Here is a 25,748-nt window from a genome sequence, read left to right on the forward strand (position 1 = left end):
CAAAGTCATGTCTGTAGGCGTGCTGTCCTGTCTGGGGGAGGGTTGGATTAGGATGCCAGTGGGCGGGCCGTCGTTGTCTGCTATTGCCAGTGAAATGTGTTCTGAGTGGCTGCACTGAGTTCCATAAACCTTAAGTTGGTTTACATGAAACCATCTTGATTTTCCGTTTGGATACGTAATCTTATAAACTGAAGGGCTTACTTTTATCAAAAATTGAGTAGGGTCCTGCGAATTTGGGGGAGAGGAATGAACTAGTATTGTACAGGGAGACCATGACTTGCTGTCCAACTGTATACTCTACCGGGTACTGTTTTATCAAAGCAAGCCTTACTCTGCTTTTTCCTAGCGTCTAGTCGAACAGCTGCAGCGAGCTGTGCTGCTTTAATATTTTCCATTATTTGTTGGACCGCTTTTTTGTGGGTAAGGGCGGTGACTGTGGGGCTGGCCAAATCAAGTCCAAATAAATACTCGGTACCCTTCATGGGTCGTCCGTTTGATGCACTATCACTTACGCAAAGACGAGAGTAGGATGTAATTGAGGCTTTATTACACTGAGATGTGTGGCCTCCTACAGCAGCTGACGAAATGGCTGCTGGACGGAGAGCACACATATTTATACTCCGCCTACTGGGCGGAGCCAGCAGGCAGGGATCTCCCCCCGTACCTGTAGTACAGGAGCCTTACCGTAAAGCACCTATATATACATCCTAGTGGTGACTACCACATTCGCACCCTGTTAAAAATGAGTCCGACGGGGGCGGTGGAGAACAGGAAATTGTGTTTTAAAAGTACAGACAAAATTATAAATTCAGGCAGTCCGGAGCCTTAATCTGTCGTAGAGAGCTCTGTAGTGCTGGTGGCGACTCCGGGGGCTGCTTGGTCTTCGGAGACTCCGGGAGCGTGTCAAAATCCTTTTCATCCCCCGGTGTGGGCAGGGCAAGGGGACGGCGGAGTGTCCCGGAGCGGGGGCTGCGGTGAGGTGCCCGGGAAAAGGGTTGGTGGCACCTGTTCGGAGGGGGGGTGTGTGGGGACCAGCTGGTGCCAGGTCCTTGAAGGAGACTGTGTCTTGGCGGCTGTCGGGGTACGCTACGTTAGCATACTGCGGGTTGGCGTGAAGTAGCTGCGCCCTCTCAACCAACGTGTCCGCCTTGTGGAGTCGAACATGTCTACGGAGGAGAATGGGTCCCGGAGCTGCCAGTCACGTTGGGAGCAATACCCCGGAGGTGGACTTCCTGGAGAAGGCAAAGAGACTTTCATGGGGGGTTTCATTAGACGCGGTGCACAGGAGCGACCGAATGGAGTGGTGCATCGGGGAGGACCTCCTGCCAGCGGAAGGACCGAGATTACTGGACCGTAAGGCCAGCTGGACGGCCCTCCAGACTGTCCCGTTCTCTCTCTCTACCTGCCCGTTTCCCTGGGGTTGTAGCTGGTTGTCCTGCTGGAGGCAAAGCCCCTGTTGAGCAGATACTGGCGCAGCTCATCGCTCATGCATGAGGATACCCGGTCGCTGTGGAGGTAGGCGGGGAAACCGAACAGGGCGAAAATGGTGTTGAGGGCTTTGATGATGGTGGCAGACGTCACGTCGGGGCATGGGATGGCAATGGGGAATCTGAAATATTAATCGACCACACTGAGAAAGTACGTGTTGCAGTCGGTGGAGGGGAGGGGCCCTTTGAGGTCCACGCTGAGGGCTGAGGCGTTCAAAGGGGTGGGAGGCCTTCACCAGGCGCGCACGGTCTGACCTGTAGAAGCGGGGTTACACTCCGCATGGACCTGGCAGTCTCTGGTGATAGCCCTGACTTCCTCGATGGAGTAGGGCAAGTTGCGGGCCTTGATGAAATGGTAAAAACGGATGACTCCTGGGTGACAGAGGTTGTCGTGCAGGGTGCGGAGTCGGTCCACATGTACGCTGGCACATGTACCTCGGGATAGGGCATCAGGAGGCTCGTTGAGCTTATCGGGGCAATACAAAATCCCGTAGTTGGAGGTGGAGATCTCTATCCTCCACCTCAAGATTTTATCATTTTTGATCTTGCCCCGCTGTGTGTTAAACATGAAGGCAACCGACCGTTGGTTAGTGAAAAGAGTGAATCTCCAGCCGGCCAGGTAATGCCTCCAATGCCGCACAGCTTCAACTATGGCTTGGGCCTCCTTTTCAACTGAGGAGTGCCGAATTTCAGAGGCATGGAGGGTGCAGGAAAAGAATGCCACGGGCCTACCTGCCTGGTTGAGGGTGGCGGCCAGAGCGATGTCTGATGCATCGCTCTCCACGTGGAATGTTAACGTCTCGTCGACCGTGTGCATCGTGGCCTTGGCAATGTCGACCTTGATATGGTTGAAGGACTGGTGAGCCTCAGCCATCAGTGGGAAAACTGAGGATTGGATGAGTGGGCGGGCCTTGTCCACATAGTTTGCGACCCACTGGGCGTAATAGGAAAAGAACCCCAGGCACCATTTGAGGGCTTTGGGGCAGTAGGGGAGGGGGAGTTCCATGAGGGGGTCGCATGCGATCGGGGTCGGGCCCCAGAACTCTGTTCTGGACCACATGGCCGAGGATGGGGAAGCGGTTCCTGCTGAACACGCACTTCTTGTGATACGTGAGGTTGAGTAGAGTGGCGGTGTGGAGAAATTTGGCAAGGTTGGCGTCATGGTTCTGCTGATCATGGCCGCAGATCGTTATCCAGGTACGGGAAGGTGGCCCGCAGTCCGAACCGGTCAACCATTCGGTCCATCTCCCGTTGGAAGACCGAGACCCCATTGGTGACGCAGAAGGGGACCCTCAGAAAGTGGTAAAGTCGGCCGTCTGCTTCGAACGCAGTGTATGGGCGGTCCACCTTACGGATGGGGAGCTGGTGGTAGGCAGATTTCAGGTCCACTGTCGAGAAGACCCGGTACTGTGCAATCTGATTGACCATATCAGATATGCATGGGAGGGGGTACGCATCGAGCCTCGTGTACCGATTGATGGTCTGACTATTCCACGACCATTCTGTGTTTCTCCCAAGATTTGACTACTACCACCTGGGCTATCCAGGGGCTGTTGCTGGCCTCGATGATGCCTTCCCGAAGCAGCCGCTGGACTTCAGACCTGATGAAGGTCCTGTCCTGGGCGCTGTATTGTCTGCTCCTGGTGGCGACGGGTTTGCAATCCGGGGTTAGGTTTGCAAAAAGGGAAGGTGGGTCAACCTTGAGGGTCCCAAGGCCGCACACAGTAAGGGGTGGTAGAGGCCCGCCGAATTTGAGGGTTAGGCTCTGGAGGTTGCACTGGGAGTCCAGACCGAGTAACAAGGCAGTGCAGAGGTTGGGGAGGACGTAGAGGCGGAAGCCGCTGAACTCCCCGCCCTGGATAGTGAGTGGCGATGCAGTACCGCCGGATCGCCACAGAGTGGGATCCGGAGGCCAAGGAGATTCTCTGATTGGCAGGGTGAACCGCGAGGGAGCAACGCCTTACCGTATCAGGGTGAACAAAGCTCTCAGTGCTCCCGCAGTCGAGCAGGCAGGAAATCTCATACCCCGTTGGCATTCACTTTATTTGAAGCAGTCGCGAGGTTGTGTGGTCGAGACTGGTCAATCGTGACAGAGGCGAGACGCGTCTGGTCGTCGGTGGGTGCAGGTGATGAGCGGCCTGATGAGGTGCCCCATGGGCAGGGGTCCCGAGTCGGGCAAGATGGCGGCGCCCACGAGCCGCACGTGTCGTGGGGGAGGCAAGATGGCGGCGTCCTGGGGCTGCATGTGTCGTCAGGAAGGCAAGATGGCGGCACCCATTGGTCTTGCGAGGAGCAAGATGGTGGCGCCCACGGGCCGCACGTGTTACGAGTTGAGCAAGATGGCGGTGTCCACTGGCCACACGTGGTCCGAGGCGGGGAAGATGGCGCCCCCCACTGGATGCTCGTCGGGGGTGCCGGGATAATAGCGGCGATTGAACGGGCCTGGCACATTGTAGCGAAATGTCCCTTCTTGCCACAGGCCTTGCAGTGGGCGCTCTGCGCCAGGCAGCGCTGTCAGGGGTGTTTTGACCTAGTATTTGATCAGTGTTTTGATCAGTATTTGCCCATGCGGGTCTTGATGTGTCCATACTGGATTCATGTTTGCTTCTACCTTTTCCTGCTCTGCCTTTTTATGTTCCCAAGCACTAGAGAGTCTCTTCAGAACCCACACTTCATTGTGTGCACGGTCTGAGGGGTCATAATTTGCACATGCTTTTTGTCCTGCATCTGTAGCGTGGGGGACTAAAATACTGGTCCATTTGGCCATATTGTCTGCAGTTAAATGGGTGCGGGTTAAATCTCCAAATACTGCCTTTGTGTATCGAGAGGCGTCCAGCAAATGCTGTTGGATGCTCTCCTTTCTTCTGTCTACATCGGTTGAGTTCTTCTACGGGATCTCCTTTATTATAGCGAATTGCATCTAGGATGGCTGTCTTCATATCCTGGAGGCTACCTCCTCCTACATTTTGTGGGTCGGGAAGGACTGAACTAACGGATGGGTCAACATTCATCACTATGAGTTGCACTTCTTCCTGCTTGTCCAGACCGTACATGGCTGTCTTGTCTAACTCGCTCAAAGGATAGTGTGCGTCTGATGTGGGGTGAAAGGTTTCTATTTTATCAGGGGCATCCCTTAACTGGGTGATGGTTAGTGGGGTGGTGTACACAAAATCGGGTTGGTCTTCTGTCGGTACTCTGCGCTGCGTGGTGACTGATTTCATAAGATTGTGTGCTGCCTGTGCAGTTGATGGGGCGGGTGCTTTCCTTTTCAGGGCCTGGGAGGCTCTATTCTGAATCTCTGTTCCGTTTCCATATCGATGGGCAGTTTTGTTAAGTTCCTGCCAAACGGGACCATCTTCCTCGTCTAAACTTGGTCCAAAGGTATCTCTGAAACCATTCTGAACTGAGAGCAGTGATTGCAATCCTGCAATTTGCTGCCTGCATTTGGCATGGTCTACCGAACTCTGCCTTTGTTCCGTGGTGGAACTGTGGAGTGCTCGTAGGGCTGCCTTTAAGTCCTCACATTGCTTTTTCAATTGTTCAACTTGGTGTTCTGTTTCTTCCCTTACGAGAACTGCGCGTTGCGTGACTTGGTAGACCTTATCATATTGGGTCTGAAAGCTGCTTAGGTGAGCGAGACAAGATTGGTGTGCCCGTTTGACATCAGCCATCTCCTTGTCCTTCGCCGCTAGCTGCTCTCGGAGTTGTTCATTTACTTTTTCACTTCCCTCTACTTTTCTCCTTCTCTTCAAGCTGTCTGCAGAGCGTTCTCATGACCTCCTCTGTGCCTTGCAATTGTGCCAAACAGGAAACAATTGCCATCGGCTTACGAGCTCTACCTAAACGCTTTTTATGCATCTCGGTCAGGTTATTCCATCAAGTTTGTCCTATACTACCAGGACCGGTCTCTTCATTTGCACAAAACTCAGACCATAGGGGCCATTATTTCCCCTTTAGGTATTTCCTAATTTCCTCTTCCCATATGGGACACTGCTCTGCTCTATTGATCGCTGCGACCTTGGTTTCTTGCGGGTACATAAGGCGTTCCACTGCCTTCATTGCCATTTCAACCATAATCTCTGTATCTCTACCATAATCTCTGTATCTCTACCGTGAATTTGGGACAGGGGGGAACAAAGCAGTGATGCAAACAGTGGGTACGGCTTAAGCTATTTTCCGGTTCACACAACTCCCGAAGGTTTCATGCAATAAAATCTAACAGGTTTACCTTATATCCCTGTTAGTACGCATGCAAATTACTGCACACTTCCGAATCTTGATCGATACTGGTCTTACACTTGTGGTTTATTTTACTTTTCCAATTGGATTTCTAATTCAAATGTTTTGTGGGTTCTCTCGGATGACAAAATCACTTCTGGGTCGAGTCCCGTCAGAGGTCGCCAATAACTGTTGCTAGATTTACTTGCTATACATATGGCAGTCAATAAGGTTGCCCTTCCTTTGTCTAGAAATTGAGATTATATTGCTTTCAGAGTCGTCAGGTATCAAATGATACCACCACAAAGTTCAACTGGATTTCGATCAAAGACCCAACAATCGGTTAGTTAGTGCAAGTTCAATGATACTTTATTTACACACAAGATTAACTTAAACGTGCAACATAAACACTACGAGCTAAACTACACCTAACAACTTTGACAACCTGTATTTAACTTCAGCAACCTGGCTTAGGTCAGAGGAACAGTGTCCGTTGTTCGAATCTGGATCTGCTGGGTCTGGAGAAGTAACTGCTGCTCAGCTAGGCTCATCCATCTGGTAGCGGGCGTTGAACTTGGACTTGCTTCTGGTTGTGGTGCTGCAGTTGGAGATGGACGTTGCCTGAGCGCTAGGTCCAAAAGAGATCGAGCACATGGCAGTGTCTCACTTTATCCTGGGGGGGGGGTTCGCGCTCTTTTGGGCAGTCCTTAGGTTTGGATCCAATTAATTGGGCAGTACTCGATCACTGCCTTCGATCTGAGCCAATAAAGGGGCGGGTGCCCTGATGGCTGGGTGTGTCCTAAGCGGTCATTGACCTTGCTGTTTATGCTTCCTGAGTAAAGGGAATGGCACCGATGTGTCTGGACTTGTATCGGTTACCTGAGTATCAGTCCTTTGTCTTACGGAGATGGGCCATTAAAATGCTAATCGGTTGGGTGTTTCGATGCTGTCTGGATTATCTGCTCACGAATATACATACAGGCTCTGCCTGCCTGAATCTTTCATTGTCCAGATTTCCCTTTACGTCCATGTTTCTTGTTGTAAGTGGCCATCTCAGATGGCTTCAGCATCATGAAACACTACATTCAGAATAAAATGCTGGTTATAAATCTCATGTAAAGATTATGTATGACAACTTTGTGCTAAAGTGCCGAACTGCAAATAAATAATTAGAATATTAAAATATTTTCTGTTTATTTTACTTTGAAATTATGAATTTAGAATTGGAAGAGTTTGCATTCAAAAAGCTTGAAATTATACATCTAATTTTGTAAAATAAAAATCTATTCTTCAAAAACTTCGGCAACTTGCCTATTTAGTCATTTATCGGTTTGTAATGTCACATTCTCACCCATTCTTTGCAAAAACAATGAATATGTGTATTCTATTTCAGGACTTTCTGATGGAAACATTCATTATGTTCAAAGATCTCATTGGGAAGAATGTCTACCTTGCTGACTGGGTTATAATGAACATGATGCAGAATAAGTAAGTAGACTGAAAATTTATTGTGATATTTCTACTCCATGTTTGGTCCAATATTACAATTTTTCCTGGAATCAACAACCAAATGGAAAAAAACAGTATTTCAAAAGGCTAGTTCAAATAAATAATTTTAATCTTGGATTTCAGTCTTACAAAGGATAATTTCACAAATCTGGTTTTCAAATTAATGGTGCACAAAAGAGTTTAAATTCTTTAAAACATTTGGTATCTTACAAAAATACAATGTCAGATATAATGAACTTTGGATTTGTTTTTCAGTTTTTTCCCTCTTAATCTGTTAAATGTACGCTGCTGTTGCAAATTCAATTATCTTCACATTAACTTGCTGGCCTGAGTCAATCTTAGTGTTAAATGCCATATGACATTTATATTTCCTGTGTCATTCACCATCTTGTTGCAGCCCAATAACTCTGATACACTACATTGAATCTCAATAGTTCAGGTGTTCATGTTGATATGGTTAGCCCTTTGTTTAATGAATTCATTGTTGGTTGAGAAAGAAAATCAGAAATTGAGACAGTTATATTGTGCTCTTCTGACTGAAATAGATTACAGGTGAAAATTGGTGAAAAACAATTTGCATCTCTCATGTTTGTAGCCTGTTAGAAATTTTCACGATGTGACAATTGGTCACACGAATGTAAGAACCTATCATTCAGAATAATTGTGTTTCTAGTCAAAATTGGAGTTGTTACTGAGGTACAACTATCAGAAAACAGTATTTCAATATTTCAATTTAAAAACCAGGTCAGAGTCCAACACGTTTGTTTAGTGTCACTAGCTTTCGGAGCACAGCTTCTTCAACAGGTGAGTGACTCTCAAACCTGTTGGACTTTAACCTGGTGTTGTAAGACTTCTTACTGTGCCCACCGTAGTCCAACACCGGCATTTCCTCTTCATGAATTAAGAAAGTTATATGGAGCAGAAACTTTGTGTATTTGAGAATCACCAGTTTTCTGGAAAGAAAATGTACAGATTTATATCAGGCAGGGTTCTCTGGAATCCTTGCATGTATTTGGGCAGCACAGTAGCACAAGTGGATAGCACTGTGGCTTCCAAGCGCCAGGGACCCAGGTTCAATTCCTCGCTGGGTCACTGTCTGTGCTGAGTCTGTACGTTCTCCCCATGTCTGTGTGGGTTTCCTCCGGGTGTTCCTGTTTCCTCCCACAGTCCAAAGATGTGCAGGTTAGCTGGGCAGCACGGTAGCACAAGTGGATAGCATTGTGGCTTCACAGCACCAGGGTCGCAGGGTCAATTCCTCGCTGGGTCACTGTCTGTACGGAGTCTGCACGTTCTCCCCGTGTCTGTGTGGGTTTTCTCCCACAGTCCAAAGATGTGCAGGTTAGCTGGATTGACCATGGTAAATTGCCCTTCGTGACCAAAAAAGGTTAAGAGGGGTTATTAGGTTACGGGGATAGGGTGGAAGTGAGGGCTTATGTGGGTCGGTGCTGAGGGCTTATGTGGGTCGGGGGGAGTTCTGTTTGTATTACTGTGGAATTGAAATGGGAGGCATGGGCCACCTTCCTATTGAAGGCTATCAGTAGTTAAGAAGTGGATACTCACCCTCTTACACTAATTGTTCACATTTATCACTTTTTTTGAGTTTGAACTTCATTCATTGGAGTTCAATATCCTGTGATTAATTAAAGGTAAGAAAAATACCATTATTCGAGAAGAGTTGAAGGGATAAACCGGAAGCTATCGACCAGTCAGCCTAACCTCAGTAGCGGAAAAACTAATGGAAGCAATTCTGAGAGGCAGAATGAATCTTCATTTGAAAAGGCAGGGATTAATCAACAATAGTCAGCATGGTGTTGTTAAGGAGAGGTCATGTCTGACCAACTTGATTAAATTTTTCGAAGAGGTGACCAGTTGTGTATATGAGGAAAGTGCAGTTGACGTATTCTACTTGGATTTCCGCACTTTTGATCAGGTCCCACATGGGAGATTGATAGCAAAGGTAAGAGGCCATGGAATCCAAGGAAATTTGGCAAATTGGATCCAAAATTGGCTGAGTGGCAGGAAGCAGAGGGTGATGGTAGAGGGGTGTTTTTCTGACTGGAAGCCTGTGTCTAGTGGTGTCCCAGAGGGATCAGTGTTGCGGCCCTTGCTGTTTGTGGTTTGTTTAAATGATTTAGATATGAATGTTAGACGGTTAATCAATACGTTTGCAGATGATACGAAAAGTGGTGAGATGGTAAATAGTAGGGAAGATAGCCTTTGATTACAGGAAGATATAGATGGCCTGGTCAAATGGGCTGATCAGTGGCAAATAAAGTGTGAGGTGATGTGCTTGGGCAGGACAAACAAAGCAGGGCAGTACATGATAACCGGCAGGACCTTGGGAAGCACTGAGGATCAGAGGGACCTTGTGCATGTAGACCAGTCCCTTAAGGCAGCGGAGCAAGTGGATACAGTGATTAAGAAGGTATATAGTATACTTGCCTTTATTAACCGAGGTATAGCGTTTAAGAGCAGCGAGGTTATACTGGAACTGTATAAAACATTGGTTAGACTACAGCTAGAGTATTGTGTGCAGTTCTCGAATTCACATTATGGGAGGGATGCGATCGCACTGGAAAGGATGCAAAGGAGATTTACCAAGATGTTGCCTGGGCTGCAGAGTTTTAGCTATGAAGAGAGATTTAATAGGCTTGGATTGTTTTCCTTGGAGCAGATGAGACTTTGATTTGATTTAATTTATTATTGTCACATCTATTAGTGAAATACATGTGAAAAGTATTGTTTCTAGCATGCTGTACAAACAATGCATACAATACATAGGGAAGGAAGGAGAGACTGCAGAATATAATGTTACAGTTATAGCAAGGTGTAGAGAAAAGATCAACTTAATACGAGGTAGGTCCATTCAAAAGTCTGATGGCAGTAGGGAAGAAGCTGTTCCTGAGTCAGTTGGTACGTGACCTCAAACTTTGGCATCTTTTTCCTGACAGAAGAGTATGTCCGGGGTGCGTGGGGTCCTTAATTATGCTGGCTGTCTTTCTGAGGCAGCGGGAATTGTAGACAGAGTCAATGGATGGGAGGCTGGTTTGCATGATGGATTGGGCTTCATTCACAACCTTTGGTAGTTTCCTGCAGTCTTGGGCAGAGCAGGATCCATACCAATCTGTGATGGAACCAGAAAGAATGCTTTCTATGGTGCATCTGCAGACGCTGGTAGTCGTAGGTGACATACCAACTTTCCTTAGTCTTCTGAGAAAGTGGAGTCATGGGTGGGCTTTCTTAACTATAGTGTCAGCATGGGGGGGGGGGGGGGGGGAAACCAGGATAGCTTGTTGGTGATCTGTACACCTAAAAACTTGAAGCTCTCGACCCTTTCTACTTCGTTCCCATTGATGTAGACAGGGGCATGTTCTCCATTACGCTTCCTGAAGTCGATGACAATCTCCTTCGTTTTGTTGACATTGAGGGAGAGATTATTGTCGTCGCACCAGTTCACCAGATTCTCTATCTGATTTCTGTATTCTGTCTCGTCATTGTTTGAAATCCTACCCACTACTGTGATGTCATCAGCAAATTTGAAAAAGACTGAGTGCGGGGGGGGGGGGGGGGGGGGGGGGGGGAAGCATGATCGAGATGTATGACCTCATGAAGGACATAGAGTGTTCAGGAAGATACTTTTTGACTTGGTGGAGGGATCAATGACCAGGGGCATAGATTTAAGATATGGGGCAGGAGGTTTAGAGGGGATGCAAGAAATACTTTTTACCCAGATTGTGTGGGAGTTTGGAACTAGTTGCCTAAAAGGGTGGTGGAGGCAGAGACCCTCACAACATTTAAGAAGTATTCAGATGTCGTGCACTTGTGATCCCAAGGCATAAAAGGCTATAGGCCAAGTGCTGGAAAATGGGATTAGAAAGTTTAGGTGGCTGTTTTTGACCGGCACAGAAGTGATGGGCCAAAGGGTGCTGTATGACTCTGAGATCTAAAAACAGTAAAGCTGATTATTGTGGTAATTTTTATAAATATAAAATTAATTAAACAAATGTAATTTTTCATGGAATGGTTTGTGTCAGGTGAGATCCTGAACTCATTTATTCAGTGTGGAAAAAGCAGGCATGATATTCAGTACCTAAAAGTGCTCAGCACATTGTAATCTGAACACCGAGGATTGTTCCAAATCATTAAACTTATTTTCTTGGAGCATTGTGTTTATCACAGCTGTTAATTTATGAATTAAATGTGAATAGATTTGGTCTAAATACTCATTCCTTTTATGCTTTGAATTCGGGCAGCTGAAATTGTACGAAGATTGATTCAGACTAAACTTTGCCCATGGAGTGACGTTGTTTTTATTTCTGGATAGATCAATTCCGTTCGTGTCCTGTGAACTACAGAAGTCCTGTGATGACCCTTTAGATAACTTGGTTAATCAGGGGTCTGATCAAATAGGTTGAGATCCATTTTTCTGGGAATATGTTCATGTGTACATTAAGATGGAAGAACAAAGCTACGTGGAAGGCAGAAAATCATTTTTTATAGCACCTTTAATTACATCAAGATGTCCCAAAATCATTTTGCAACCAATGGAGTACTTTGGAAGTGTAACCACATGGTAATATTCTAAAACATGGTAGCCAATTTTTTACATCAAAGCACCCATTTCAACAATTAGCATATTACCAGATGACAGAGGACATACTAAAAAGATGAGCCGTACCTAAAGTTGGTAAGTCTGCTGGTTCAGATGGAATACACCCTAGATACTAAAGATAAGAAATAGAAGAAGCATTGATTACAATCTTTCAGTCCTCATTGGATACAGGAGGAGTGCAAGTGCAATGTAGGGGTGTTAATGTTATATTGCTGTTCAAGAAAGAGGAAGAGATAAACCAGGAAACTACAGGGGTTACTGGAAGACATTATCAGAAGAGTAACACATTTTCATTTGGAAAGAGTTTGTCAAGGAGCGACAACATGCATTTATTAAAGACAAATCATTTCTGACTCGTATGTTTGCATCTCTAATGAGGTGACAGAAAAGGTTGTTCAAGATTAATGCAGTAGATATATATATATATCTATAGACTTTCAGAAGTCATTGAATAATGTGCTACAAAGGAGACGTGTTAAGAAGATGGAAGTCCATTCGATTAAGGGGAAAGTGGGGGTATGAATATGGTTTTGACTTAGTGACAGGAAGGATAGATGATTTTCAGACTGAGGTAGTTTGCGTGTTGTTTCCCAAGGATCAGTGTTGGGTCCTTTATTTTTTTGAATTTTTATCACCGGTTTCTGTTGTTCGAAACAGGATTATAGGACAGAAGGGTAGGGCTAACATACGACATACGGAGGACAGGAGAGATTAAATGACAAAAGATGCATGATACAAGGCCAAAATGAGTCATAATGACAGAAATAAAGAAACAAAAGATGTCCAAGTATAATCTAAAAGGCAGGACCATGAATAGTTGCTGTCTGAAAGCAAATAAGAGGCAACAAAGAGAAGCAAAAAGAAAAAAAATACCTGCAAAATGGGGCATTCTGATCAAAAATGTTGAACTCATTGTTGAGTCGATAAGGCAGTAAAGTGCCCAATCAAAAGAAGAGGTCCTATTCCTTGAGCTTGCACTCATCTTCACTGGAACACTGCAAGAGGCCGAGGAGAGAAAGATCAGATGAAAACAAGATGAAAATTTAAAATGACAGGCAACTGAAAGTTCGGCTTTAGGCAATTGAGATTTTTCAATTCAGTATATATGTGTAGAGCTATTAGAAGAAATATCCAGCTAGATCTCTTGAGTTAACAAGTATGGAGGTAGTTTTGCTAGTAAAACTCACTAGGGTAAAAGTACTCTCTTCACATGCAGGATAAATTGTTGTTCCCTTCACTATTGATATTCTTGCGAACTGTCCTGATAAGTGCTAGTTGAAAAGCTTCCACAGCATGTCTTTTGTTTTCAGAAATTCTCTAATCTGTATGACCAAAAATCTATTTGAAAGTATAAACCTTCATTAAATGGTAAAAACATGTCCTAAATCCTGTGACATACACACACCAACGCCCAAAATCACAGAGCAAGTTACAGGATGCAGATGGGGAATTGATAACAATTAAAGTCCATAAGAAAAAATAAAATTACATTCAGATACCCCATTGGTAGTGTTGAAATTTCAAGAGTGTAGTGGCGAATGTAAGCTGGTTGTTTTTAATAAAGACAGTCTATTTTAAACTGCAATTCATCTTTTTCCATTGTCGATGCTATGACATTTAAGGTCCTTCCAATTAAATGTCTCTATCTGTGTGAGGTATTCCCAAAGTAATAGAGATGGGGGCGGGATTCTCCGACCCTTCGTGCCGGAATCGCGGCCGCTGCGGGGGCGGAGAATAGCAGTTCACGCCGGAAATCCGGCGTGACGGCCCTTCCGCGATTCTCCGCGGACTCATCAGGTACGTGCGCGGACGAGGCGGGTGTGGGACTTAGTCCCCAGAAGGGAGAATCCCGCCCAGGGTCTTGAACTTGAGAATAGCAGAAAGAGCGAGGTGATGTTATATTATGCAATTTTTTGTTGTTTTTGGTGCATTCTGCAGATTCCTCTTTTGTTGTAAAGAAGCAGATGCTTATTGTCATTGTTTCACAAGTAGGGTTCCGACCATGTTTGGCACAAAATGAAGGACAATCATATTAACAACGCAGCTTAAATCTCCCACTGTCAGTGCTAAAAATGAGCCATTGAAACAGCCTATCTGTTTCTCAGCATCCGACTTGCACAATTGGCTTTGGTAGTCCTTCTTTGTTCTTAGAAGTTTCTGAAGCCAGGATGTCTGGTGTCCTATTGTCCTTATGTTTTGCAGGAAGTTCAGACAACTTTACAGGTGTAAAGTTCATCAGGGAACTGTCGGGACCTGTTCCCTGGAAATCCACCTTGAGGCTGCTGGACAGGAAAATTGGAAATGAAAATGATAATCGCTTATTGTCACATGTAGGCTTCAAATGAAGTTACTGTGAAAAGCCCCCATCAGGCCAATTAGCACCTCAGGTGACTTCTACAGCCAACCTAAAACAGTGGCCGGAATTCTCTGATTTGCCGGCGCCTGGGGGTTTCCCGACGGCGTGGGGCTGCCCCACAATGGGAAACCCCATTGACTAGCCGGCGTGACGGAGAATCCCGCCAGCGGGTCCGGGCAGAAATGTGGCAGGGCAGAGAATCCAGCCCAGTGTCTTTGCCCACTCCCCCACCCTATCCTCGTAACTCCATAACCTTACCAAACCTTTTGAACCTAAGGGGAAATTTAGCATGGCCATTCCACCTAACCTGTTCATCTTTGGACTGTGGAAGGAAAACGGAGCACCCAGAGGAAACACATGCGGACACGAGGAAAACAGGCAAACTCCACATAATCACCCAACGTCAGAATTGGACCCAGGTGCCTAGCGCTGCAATGGAGCAGAGCTAAACACTGTACAATCGTGCCACTCAGTCAATTAAGTACTTCTTTGAAATGTAGGAAATGCAACAACCAATTTGCAAAAGCCTGATCCTACAAACCATAATTAGATATGAGAAATTCATCACTATTGAGAGCCGCAACGGCGCCATAGCTTCACCCATCTCATTTGCATTGAAAGTCGGAAGTTGCGGTGCACCTGAAAGGGCTTCAGAGGACTCCTCATTGATGGTTCTGCCGGGCCCTATCATTTGAGATCTCGGACTGATTGTGCAGCAATTATATCACTTTCTACAACAGTTATTTTTAGGTCTGTTCCTAGCAGGTACAGAGCCTGTTAGGATTGCATCCCTTTAAAGCAATAAATGTTCAACATCTTGCGCTGCCATGGCTTCCCTGACACTTCACCTTCCAGCACCCCACAACCCTCCAACCGTCTGACCTAGCTCCTGTGGCCCTGGTCAATGGCTTCTCTCCCCTTGGCTCCTTCATCCCGCAATGTCAGAAACAGCACATGCTGAAAGGGTTTTTTCTGCCTGGGGGGCGGGTGTGGGGGGTTGTCTGTAGATAGAGAGGAGCCTGGGTCAGATGAGCTGTAATTAAAACATACACAGCTACATTGAACATGGAGCTAAAGGGGCCGGTCTTCAGCTCATGATGCAAAATGTGAACCTGGCTTCACCAGTATTGCCATATCCCATTAGGCCTCTGCACTGACTTCATCATTGGACTCATACCACAACCTGGAGAGTTGCAGCCAATGACATGGTAGAGTCCTCCTTCATGCAGTCAACAGTGAACACCCCCATTTCACCGCTGTCCACAAGGTCTGGGCAAATGATGTTGGTTGATGAATGAACGTTGACAAAAATACTTTGAAATATGGTTTAATGTGACTTCAGAAAGGCATTAGTTGTGACAGTGCAGTACTCCCTTTGTACTGAATTGGAGTGTCAGCCTAGATCTTGTGGTATCGAGAATTAGTGAAACTTGAACCTCCACTGTTATGAATCTAAGGTGAGAGTGCTACTGGTGCCTGCGTAATCCCGTTGAATATTTTGAGATAATGAGCATAGGGGGAGGGGCAGATATCTATGAATGTTGCTTGTACAGACTTCTTCAGCATTTCATACGGGCACACAAGATTATTCGTGAAAATAAGAATGCATGGAATTGCAAGAAACGTTGAGACAGTGGTTGGTAATTAGTTGGGGCTAAGTAACAGTAGTGATAAAGTTTTTGATCTCAGATTGGCAAGATGTAATAAATGGTATTTCCTGGGGATTTGTAGTTTGCTGATATCATTAGGTTAAGAAGTACAAAGTTGTGGATGAGAGGAAGAAGTTACAAGGAACGTAAACAAGTCTAAGTAAATGAGCAAAACTATGGCAGGTTGGTGTTCAATGTGGGGTAGGACAAGATGACAATCATGACTTCGGATTGAATCAAAATATTTGTTGTGGCGTGAGCAATAAAGGAATTTAGATATCCATTTTGGCAAATCACTAATAGCTGGGCATAGGTACAAAAAATAGAATGGACAATCGGGATGTTGCCTGAGGCCAGCCCCCTGATGCTCCGCGCACAACCGGCCGAGTTCCCGATGGCGTGGGTCTCTCATGGTCTCATCCGTCGGGTACTCAGTGTGGCGGCAGCGGACTCAGTCCAGCGCTGCCTTAGTCGGGATTGGCCGATCCGCGGGTAGGGGGTCTTTGCCAGGGACTGGGGGCACTGTGGTGGGTTGGTCCGGTGGGGACGAGCCAGCCAAGGTGGGGTGGGGGGGCACTATTTCACAGGCCAGGTCCGCAAGCGGCCAGCGCCATGTTGCATGGCACAGCCGCTGCAGGCCGCCGCCATGCGCATGTGCGACCACGGACCCGGCAATTCTCCGGGCCATATCGGCAGCTAGAGCCAGGACCTCTATTCTGCCTTGACGCTAGCCCCCAGACAAACGGAGGATCGGTGGTCATTTTGCGCCATTTATTCTGTCGTAAAACTCCACCGTTCCCATGCCAGCGTGGGGACATAGCCTCAAAATTGGAGAATCCAGCCCAGGAGTCTAGATATTTGCAAATCACTACCCAAAGGGCTGCTGTCCAATATCAAATTGAAATTTTCAGGACTAAGATTGATAGATTTTTGTTCGGTATAACAATCAACAAAGCTGGGGAAATAAAGTTGATCAGCATTGATTGTCAGAGTAGGCTTGAAGGGCTGTTCCTAGGTTCACTCCTACTGTTTTCTTTTCTTCATTTACGTGCAACTACTGCTATCCGCTAATGTGCATACCACAAAGTTTAGATGCTTGGAAACATCACTCTTTAAACTTCCTCAGTCTGAAGGACGATGGTAGTTATAGTTACGTCTACTTACCATCCAATGCTAAAATATCCACCCTTTGGCCAGTGTGGTACCCTGTTGATGCCAGCAAGGCACTCTGCAATGATAGTCTGGCACCCTGAGATTGCCACTGGGTGCCAGCCTGGAGGGGCTGCGAAGGTGTCCAAGTGGCACTGCCAATCAGTATGGGCACTGCCAGGGTGGCTGATTGGCACTGCCAAGCTGGCATTTTGTGCACCCATGCAATCGGGCCAGTAGTGCCCAGAGTGTGTCTTCCGGGGGGGGGGGGGGGGGGGGGGGGAGGGGTTCTGGGATATTGCTGGGCATCGTCCCATAGTATATCCGGGCTGCGCTGGGGTGGGGGGGGGGGCGCCGTCAGGCATCATTTTGGGAAATGGCGTCCCAATCTCTCGCTACACTGGGGACGTTCCGGCGAGCCCTGCTCCCTCCCAAAACGGGGCTATGTGCGACCTCGGACGCGCGTTACCCATTTTGGTCCCGTTGCAAGTCACGTTGAATAATAATATTAATCTTTATTGTCACAAGTAGGCATACATTAACACTGCAATAAAGTTACTATGAAAATAGCCATGTGTTTCTCAGCACTGCGAGCGTCGGGAAACATGCGGCTCAACATGCTCGCTGGGGACTTTGTTCCCTTTTGGGAGAATCGCGACCCTTGTCTTTTCTATCCTTTAATGCATTCATTAATGTTTTACTTGAAAGCCTCAGCCCCTCCCATAAACCTGGGTATCAATTTGACCTCTGTGCAGTGAATTATGATTGTTAGTTGAACGCAGATAATGGAATCAGAATTATGTCTGCATCAACTCTCACAAACTTCTACAGATGTGTGATAGAGACCATCCTATTCGACTGCATCACAGCCTGGAATGGAAACTGCTTGGTCCAAGATCGCAAGCAAATGTAGAGTGTTGTGAACTCAGCGCAACGCGTCACACAAGCTTGCCACCCCCACATTGATTCTGTATACACCTCCCGCTGCCTCAGGAAGGCAGGCACCGTTATCAGAGACCCCTCCCACCCAGGCATTGCCTTCTTCCAGACCCTTCCATCAGGCAGAAGGTACAGAAGTCTGAACACCCGCACATCCATACATAGGAAATGTTTCTTTCCCACAACCATAAGACTCCTCAACAACTCCCCCTCGGACTGATCTGTTCCCTGTAAGAACACTATTCACGATGCCCTATGCTGTTCTTGCACATGTATTTGCTTTGTTTGGCCCCTCGTTCCGCACTGTAACAATCACTGTTTGTCAATGTACCATTTGTCAATGTTCTCTGTTGATTATTCTTTTTGTCTACTATGTACGTACTATGTACGTACTATGTACGTTCCCCCGGCCGCAGAAAAATACTTTTCTCTGTTGTCATGTGAGAGTACCTTTAAGAAATGGGGGGGGTTAGAAAATAGCTGTAGTGGATATATCTTTAAGAAATGGGTGTTTATAGAGAGCTGCAGTGATGTCAGAGAGTGGGTGGAGCTAGGTTGCCTGATTGCTTTTACTTTCGCTTTGGGTTCGCAGCTACAGGGTGTGTTTAGATTTATTTTAGATTTGGAGTAGCTGCAGTCACAGCAAGATCTGTATGAATCTCTGCAAGCTTATGAACGTTCATTGGTGATTTCAATGTGGTAACTGTTCTCAGTAGTGAAGTTAAACCTGATTCTTTTGTCTTATGGATGTTGCAAGGAAAGATTAAGAATTGCTTAGAGAGTACTGTATTCTTTGGGGGATTTATTTGGGGGATAGTTGTTAAGATGTTTACTGTGGATTTATAAAGTGTTAACTGGTTTCATAAATACACCGCGGTTTAATTTAAAAGTACTGGAGATTTCTGTTGCATCACACCTGCAGAGTGAGCCCGTGTGGTCCCCATAACCACAATCTATTAAAAGTTGTGGGTCAGGTGAACTCCATAATACACTTTGGGGTTCTCGAAACCCTGGCCGATAGCACTGTACTTCGGTTCATTTAACAATAAATCAAATAAAATCAAATGTTCAGTTAACTCAATGTTCCAGGAAGTTTAGATTCTTAAGTTTGCTTAGGTTAAATTTTTCACTGTGAGCAAACTTACTCAGTTATTTCTCAAACAAATTTGTTGAAAAACTAGAGGATACATTTTAAACTTTTAATGAGTAAAGTTTGTGGCGCTTTTTTTCAGGAAGTGTTTTGAATATTTATGGAAAGCAAATAAACGTTTCTGAATACACACCTGTTCTATTTTATAAATATCAGAGTGCATATTTCTATGATCCCAGTTGATGTCACTAGCTGGTTGGCACTAGTTCAAATGCTGCATAGCATACATTATTTTTTCAAATTTTATTAATGCAATTAACATCTTAAAATTTCTTAGTGAAATGGGTCACCTATTTTACAGAAGACTTCTTTATCCTTATACTTATACTTTATCCTTATACTCCAAGCCATTTGTAGCATAGGCTAACATGCTATTTGCTTTCTTAATTATTTGAACACAAACATTACCCAGTCTCTCATCGGATTAAAATAAAATTCTGTTTTTCTATTTTTCCTATGAACCCCACATATTCTGAATGATACATTGCTGCCCACTCATTTAGCCTATCCAAATGTTCAGCAACTTCTTTGTGTTCTTCTGTCAGCCTACTTTTACACCCAACTTGTATCATCAGCAAACTTGGAAATTACACTGGGTTGCGAGTGGTGCAGTGATTAGCACTGCTGCTTCATGGCGCCGAGGACCCCGGATTCGATCCCGGCCCAGGGTCACAGTCATTGTGGAGTTTCCACATTCTCCCTGTGTCTGCATGGGTCTCACCCCCATAATCCAAAAATGTGCAGGCTAGGTGGATTGGCCATGCTAAATTGTCCCTTAATTGGGAAAAAAAAATTGGGTACTTGAAATTATCTGTTTAATGTCCCTGCTATTTCCTTATTTCCCCATTATCTCTGCCTCTAAGGACCCTCTCTCAAAGGAAATAATATTTATTTTTGATAATAAGATTACCTTAATATCCTATTTTACCTTTTCATCTTTTTTTTGTCAAACTTCGCCGAATTTTAAAATCCTCTCAAGATTACCACTGTTTTTGCAACATTATAAATCTTTTCCTTTAGTCCATGGTTTCCCAAACATCAAGCCGCGGAACCCCTAGTGACCGACCGAGGGAATCGTGCCTGTTCAACTATTCTCAAAATCTTGGTGCTCCTTATTGTGCCGCAAAATAGGTGCGAACACAGAAGTATTTTCTAACTATATGCATATATTAATTTGATCCAAACTAAAAAGTTCTCTGATTAAAATTACTCATTTTAAATGGGAGGAATGACACTGAAAAGCTGATTTTAACTTCAGACACGTTCATTGCTCTCTCCACCACACATTCATATCTCTGTTTCACATTCACGCACACTCATGTCTATCTCACACATTCACACACACTCGCCGACAGAAACACACTTACCCTCACATCCTCAAGTGCACAAACACACTCACAAAACCATTCCGAGGCCAGAACCCACCCTACTCCATTCCTGAGGCCAGAAACCACCCACCTTCCCCCTCCTTACCGGAGGCCTGGACTTCCCTTTACCTGTTTGCTGAGAACTAACCCCACCCCCCCATCCACTTCTTCCCAAGGACAACCCCCCCCCCAATGCTTTGCCGAGGGCAGAACCCCCCCCCCCCAATCCGTTTCCCAGGGCTAATTCCCCCCCCCCCCTTTGCCAAGTCCAGACGCCTCCCCGTTACTTTTCTGAGGCCACAACACACACCCCAGTCCTTTCGCAATGCCAGAAACCCCCCTTTCCCAAGGCCAGAATACCCCCAACTTTCTGAGGCCAGTTGAGCCCCCCTCCACTCCTTCCAAGGGCCAGAGCCCCCTCCCCCTCCCACTTTCCCAAGGCACCCCTTCTCAAAGACTAGACCCTCCCCCCCAATTCCAACAGCCAGATAGTTCCCCCTTCCTGATGCCAGAACCCCCACCCCCAGCGTTTCGTGCCACGAACCTCACGCTCCTTTCCTGAGACCCGAACTTCTCCTTTCCTGAGGCCATCATTTTACTTAACGTAGTTCCCCAATCTATTTTAGCCACCTCGTCCCTCATTTACATTGTTTTGTTTTGTTCAGACTTAAACCTTAATCTAGGTTTAAATAAAGCGCTCTCAAATATGGTGTACAATTTCACATATTATGATTACTCTTCCTGGTGGCTCCTTTACTGTGTAGAGTTGTTGGTTAATCCTCATTGCACAAGACTAGATCCAAAATAGCCTGTTCCCTAGTTAGTTCCTCCATATGATAATCGAGAAAATTGTCATGAGATGCATTTCATAAACTTGTTCTCGACATTATTATGCAAATTTATTTCACCCAGTCCAGGTTAGATTATAGTCTCCCATGATTCCTGATTATCCCTATTACGTGCACCTCTAATGTCCTGGTTTGTATATAACCCAGCACTATAATTACCATTGGGGTTGTATTATCTACTCCCATCAGTATTTCTGTCTCCGTTTCTTCGTTTCATCTACCATGGCTGGATTTTTCAAGGTAAGATTCTTTCTTACCTTTTTGCCAAAAATCAACTCTGATTATTTTGCAGATTTCTTATGTGAAGAACTTGGACATGTAGATTTCTACTGAATTTTTTCTTTAGTAGGGATTAATATGCTACTTTTACATTAATTATTGAACTAACTGGCATTTTTAATGCACGTTACAGTTTAATGTTTTCCCTGTTCTGTTTTTGATCTTGCGTATCACAAGCCTTTCTCTGTCTAGCATCACATCTGTCATATTGTTCCCAAGAGCTGCATCTGAGAATTAATTTTTAACAGAACAGCTGCTCTGTTCATAAGCCTTGCGCACATGAAATGCATTCCATAAAAGCTTTACCTAGTAGGTTCCATGATTTGCCAATCTATTACAAATGAACCATTTATTTGAATCAATTTTATGTAATTTCTGGCCATCGTTGGAGACGGTTCATTTCATCCAATATTTACTCCCTAGTGAGTCAAATTCTGCACTTATCAAACACAATTGATACATTTTGAGCTATGTACCCCAAACATTTTGAAAAATGGAGCAAACAAAGAACATGAATTTATGCCCTCAGGATGTCCTCCAGCAGTCCATTACCAGCTAGTTATTTTTGAAGTATAATCACTGTTTGTCCCTTAATTGTTTCACATCATATTTGTCAGCAGTTTTACATCAGTGGCACAGTTGAGTCCACTAGGTGGGATAATGCATGTTTGTACTCTCAAAAAGTAATGAAGTAAAAATCCAAAAATGTTATGTTAAAAATAAAAGTAGGGACTTCCGGTTGCGGCTATGCGGAGCTAAGCCGCACGTTCGGCAGCTCCCGCTACTTAAGGACTTTTGGGCCGATTTGAGGGCCCCAAACGGCGCTGTTTCGACGAATCCCGGTGGGGGAAGGTGTCTAGAGGAGCATTCCCCATAATTTATGGTGCTCACCCGGAGTGGGGCAAAGGAAAAAGCTGCAGCAGCTCCCCAGGAAAAGCGGGGGAAGAAGGACAAAATGGCGGCCGGCGGAACACCCGAGGACTGGTGGAAGTGGGCGCAGGAGCAGCAAGCTGCTCTTCTGCGCTGTTTTGCGGAGCTGAAGGCTGAGCTGCTGGACTCCCTGAATGCGACTACCAACAAGCTGCTTGGGACCCAGGCGGCCCAGGAGGCGTCCATTCGGGAGTTGCAGCAGCAGGCCGCTAAGAGGGAGGAGGAGGCCGTGGTCCTCGTGGGGAAAGTGGAGCTCCCTACTACGAGGTATACCACGAGTCCGGTGGTGGCGGCTGCCCTCAAGATTTGGGGGCAGTGGAGGCGACATAGGGGAGAAGTGGGGAGCTCGATGGAGGCTCCGTTAAGGGGGAACCATAGGTTCGTCCCGGGGAACATTGATGGGGGATTTCAGGGTTGGCACAGAGCGGGCATCAGACAGCTGAGGGACCTGTTTATTGATGGGAGGTTTGCGAGCCTGGGGGAGTTGGAGGAGAAATTTGGGCTCCCCCCGGGAAACATGTTCAGGTATCTGCAGGTAAAGGCATTTGCTAGACGGCAGGTGGAGGGATTCCCTTCGCTTCCGTGAGGGGGGTGAGTGACAGGGTGCTTTCGGGGGTCTGGGTCGGAGAGGGGAAGATATCTGATATCTACAAGGTTATGCAGGAGGTGGAGGAGGCATCAGTAGAGGAGCTGAAAACTAAGTGGGAGGGGGAACTGGGGGAACAGATCGAAGATGGGTAATGGGCTGATGCCCTGGAGAGGGTTCATTCTTCCTCCTCGTGTGCGCGGCTTAGCCTCATCCAATTCAAGGTGCTGCACCGGGCCCACATGACTGGGACGAGGATGAGTAGGTTCTTTGGGGGTGAAGACAGGTGTGCCAGGTGCTCGGGGAGTCCAGCGAACCATGCCCATATGTTCTGGGCATGCCCGGCACTGGAGGAGTTCTGGAAGGGGGTGGCGAGGACGGTGTCAAGGGTGGTGGGATCCAGGGTCAAGCCAGGATGGGGACTCGCGATTTTTGGGGTTGGGGTGGAGCCGGGAGTGCAGGAGGCGAAAGAGGCCGTTGTGCTGGCCTTTGCGTCCCTAGTAGCCCGGCGAAGGATCTTGCTACAATGGAAAGATGCGAGGCCCCCAAGCGTGGAGACCTGGATCAATGACATAGCGGGTTTTATTAAGCTAGAGAAGGTCAAATTCGCCCTGAGAGGATCGGTACAAGGGTTCTTTAGGCGGTGGCAACCTTTCCTCGACTTTCTGGCTCAACGATAGGGTTACTGGGACAGTAGCAGCAGCAACCCGGGGGGAAGGGGGAGGGAAAAGGGGGGGGGGGATGATGACTATGTTTGTTTATTTAATTTAAATTTATTTTAAGTTCTCTTGTTGTTCATTGGGGTTGAGGGGGGTGGGGGGGATGTGATACATGCGTTGATACGGTCTGGGGGGTGTTATAGTTGTTATGGGTTATTTTGTTGCATTTCATTGTTTGTCGTTATATTTTATATTTTCTGTAAAAAATTCCAATAAAAATTATTTTTAAAAAATTAAATAAAAGTAGCTGTCAAAACTCAATAGTCTAAAAACCACTGTGCTGCACACTTCGTTCAGTTTCGGTAGGCTGACAATACAGCTTTGCCCACCAAAAATAAACTGTGCAGTACTGAGAAATTAACTATTCACACTTCAGTGTAAATGTTCCAGCTTCATGCTAGCTGCTAAAAATGTGATCAGAGAATTAATTATTTTCATGTCTAAAGATTAGTGGTGCGTCTTATTCCAAAACATAATTTATGGAAAAGAAGGCCTGAGAAACAATGCTTACTGATACAATGTAGTGAAGAGATAATGGGAGAATGAAATTTCAAATGCCATGGAGGGAACTGGGAGGCAGGAAAATGACTTTATTTGCTTCCTGTCAAAGTTCAATGATATGCATTCATGGTATCATGCCTTATTGAGTAATCTGTAAGGTTTTAACATTAAGCTACCATTTACATTTTATTTACATTTTAAAATTTGAATTGTTATCGGATTACTTTCAGAATTGTATTATTTGAATACTTAAGTGTAAGACATTATTCTGCACTTCCTCCTACATTTGCTTTCTGCTAAATTTGACATCTATGTCTCTAATCGGAATGATTTTAGAAAGTCTGAATGACCTTCAACCAAAATGCTCATCTCCATTAATAGAAATTAATAACTGAATTATTTCACCTACATATATACAATGTGATTACTGCAGTCAACAGATCAAGTTAGAGCTTCCAGGTGTTCTTGTTATATAAAGTAGCAGTAAAAACTACATTTTCTCAAGAACACTGCCAGATTGCAATATTTCTGTATTGATATTTGTAGTGGTCATAGCTGCTATTTAAAGGTTACTTAAGTGTTAGTGGCAAGTTTTTTTCTGTTCTGTTCTTGCAAAAGCACAGCATTATGTTCAGCATTTTATTTGCAAATTGGTTACACTAAGTCCGCAATTTTCAACACCTATTTGTGTTGAAAAATGCCTCATGATTCGGAATTTCCTTATTTTCGCTTGGATGTTAGTTTGTGTCATAATTCTGTCAATGATTTCAGTAGAATCGATTAAATGTATACCTGTAGGGAATAAGTAGGTACAACACACTGTTCATTAATCATATAGTAAAACTCTGCCTGCACTTCCTGTCAATATTTCTCATTCTAAATGCCTACATCCACATTTATAATGCAAACAGAACTGCCGACTTAAACTTGTCATACAATAATTATACCCTCCAACCACTCATAGCACTATACTTTTTTAAACGTCCTAAGCTCTCAGCCTATACACCAGAGTTCCAATCAACTCTGCTTCTCAAATGCACTTTGGCTCACTAATTAACTGTAAATAATAAGTCAAAGTATTTAATAAAAATAAGGATCGAATGTAAGATCTAAAATGGAGATTAAAATGCTGCCTCTGTGCCTCTATACAATTATCGTTCACCCTCTAACACCTAGTGTCTTACCACAAGAGATTAAACGGTATTTTATTAAATACTCGTCATCAATAGTCTTAATCTATTTTTAATGTTCCATTCAGTAACCCTCAAGTTGGTCTTTAATCCAATTTCAGTAAATACCCGATGTAAGGAAAAAAAAACAAAGAGCATTAACTCTAAAAGTCAATCGTTGAACATTCAGAATATCTTCTTGTGACATTTCACTTACAAACTGCAGTCCCCACTGTAGGTGCATAATTTCTCCCTCTGTGCACGATGACCTGTATAATGT

General features: G+C 45.3%; 1 protein-coding gene across 1 annotated transcript in view; it reads left to right on the forward strand.

Moving 5' to 3' along the window:
- Positions 1-25,748, forward strand: part of dock1 (dedicator of cytokinesis 1) — a 763,650-nt gene that overhangs the window by 453,568 nt on the left and 284,334 nt on the right. The window contains 1 exon segment of the mRNA XM_038821673.1: positions 7,099-7,193. Within this exon segment, the coding sequence (XP_038677601.1) occupies positions 7,099-7,193 (95 nt within the window).

Source organism: Scyliorhinus canicula, chromosome 16, assembly GCF_902713615.1.
Source record: "Scyliorhinus canicula chromosome 16, sScyCan1.1, whole genome shotgun sequence".
NCBI lineage: Eukaryota > Metazoa > Chordata > Chondrichthyes > Carcharhiniformes > Scyliorhinidae > Scyliorhinus > Scyliorhinus canicula.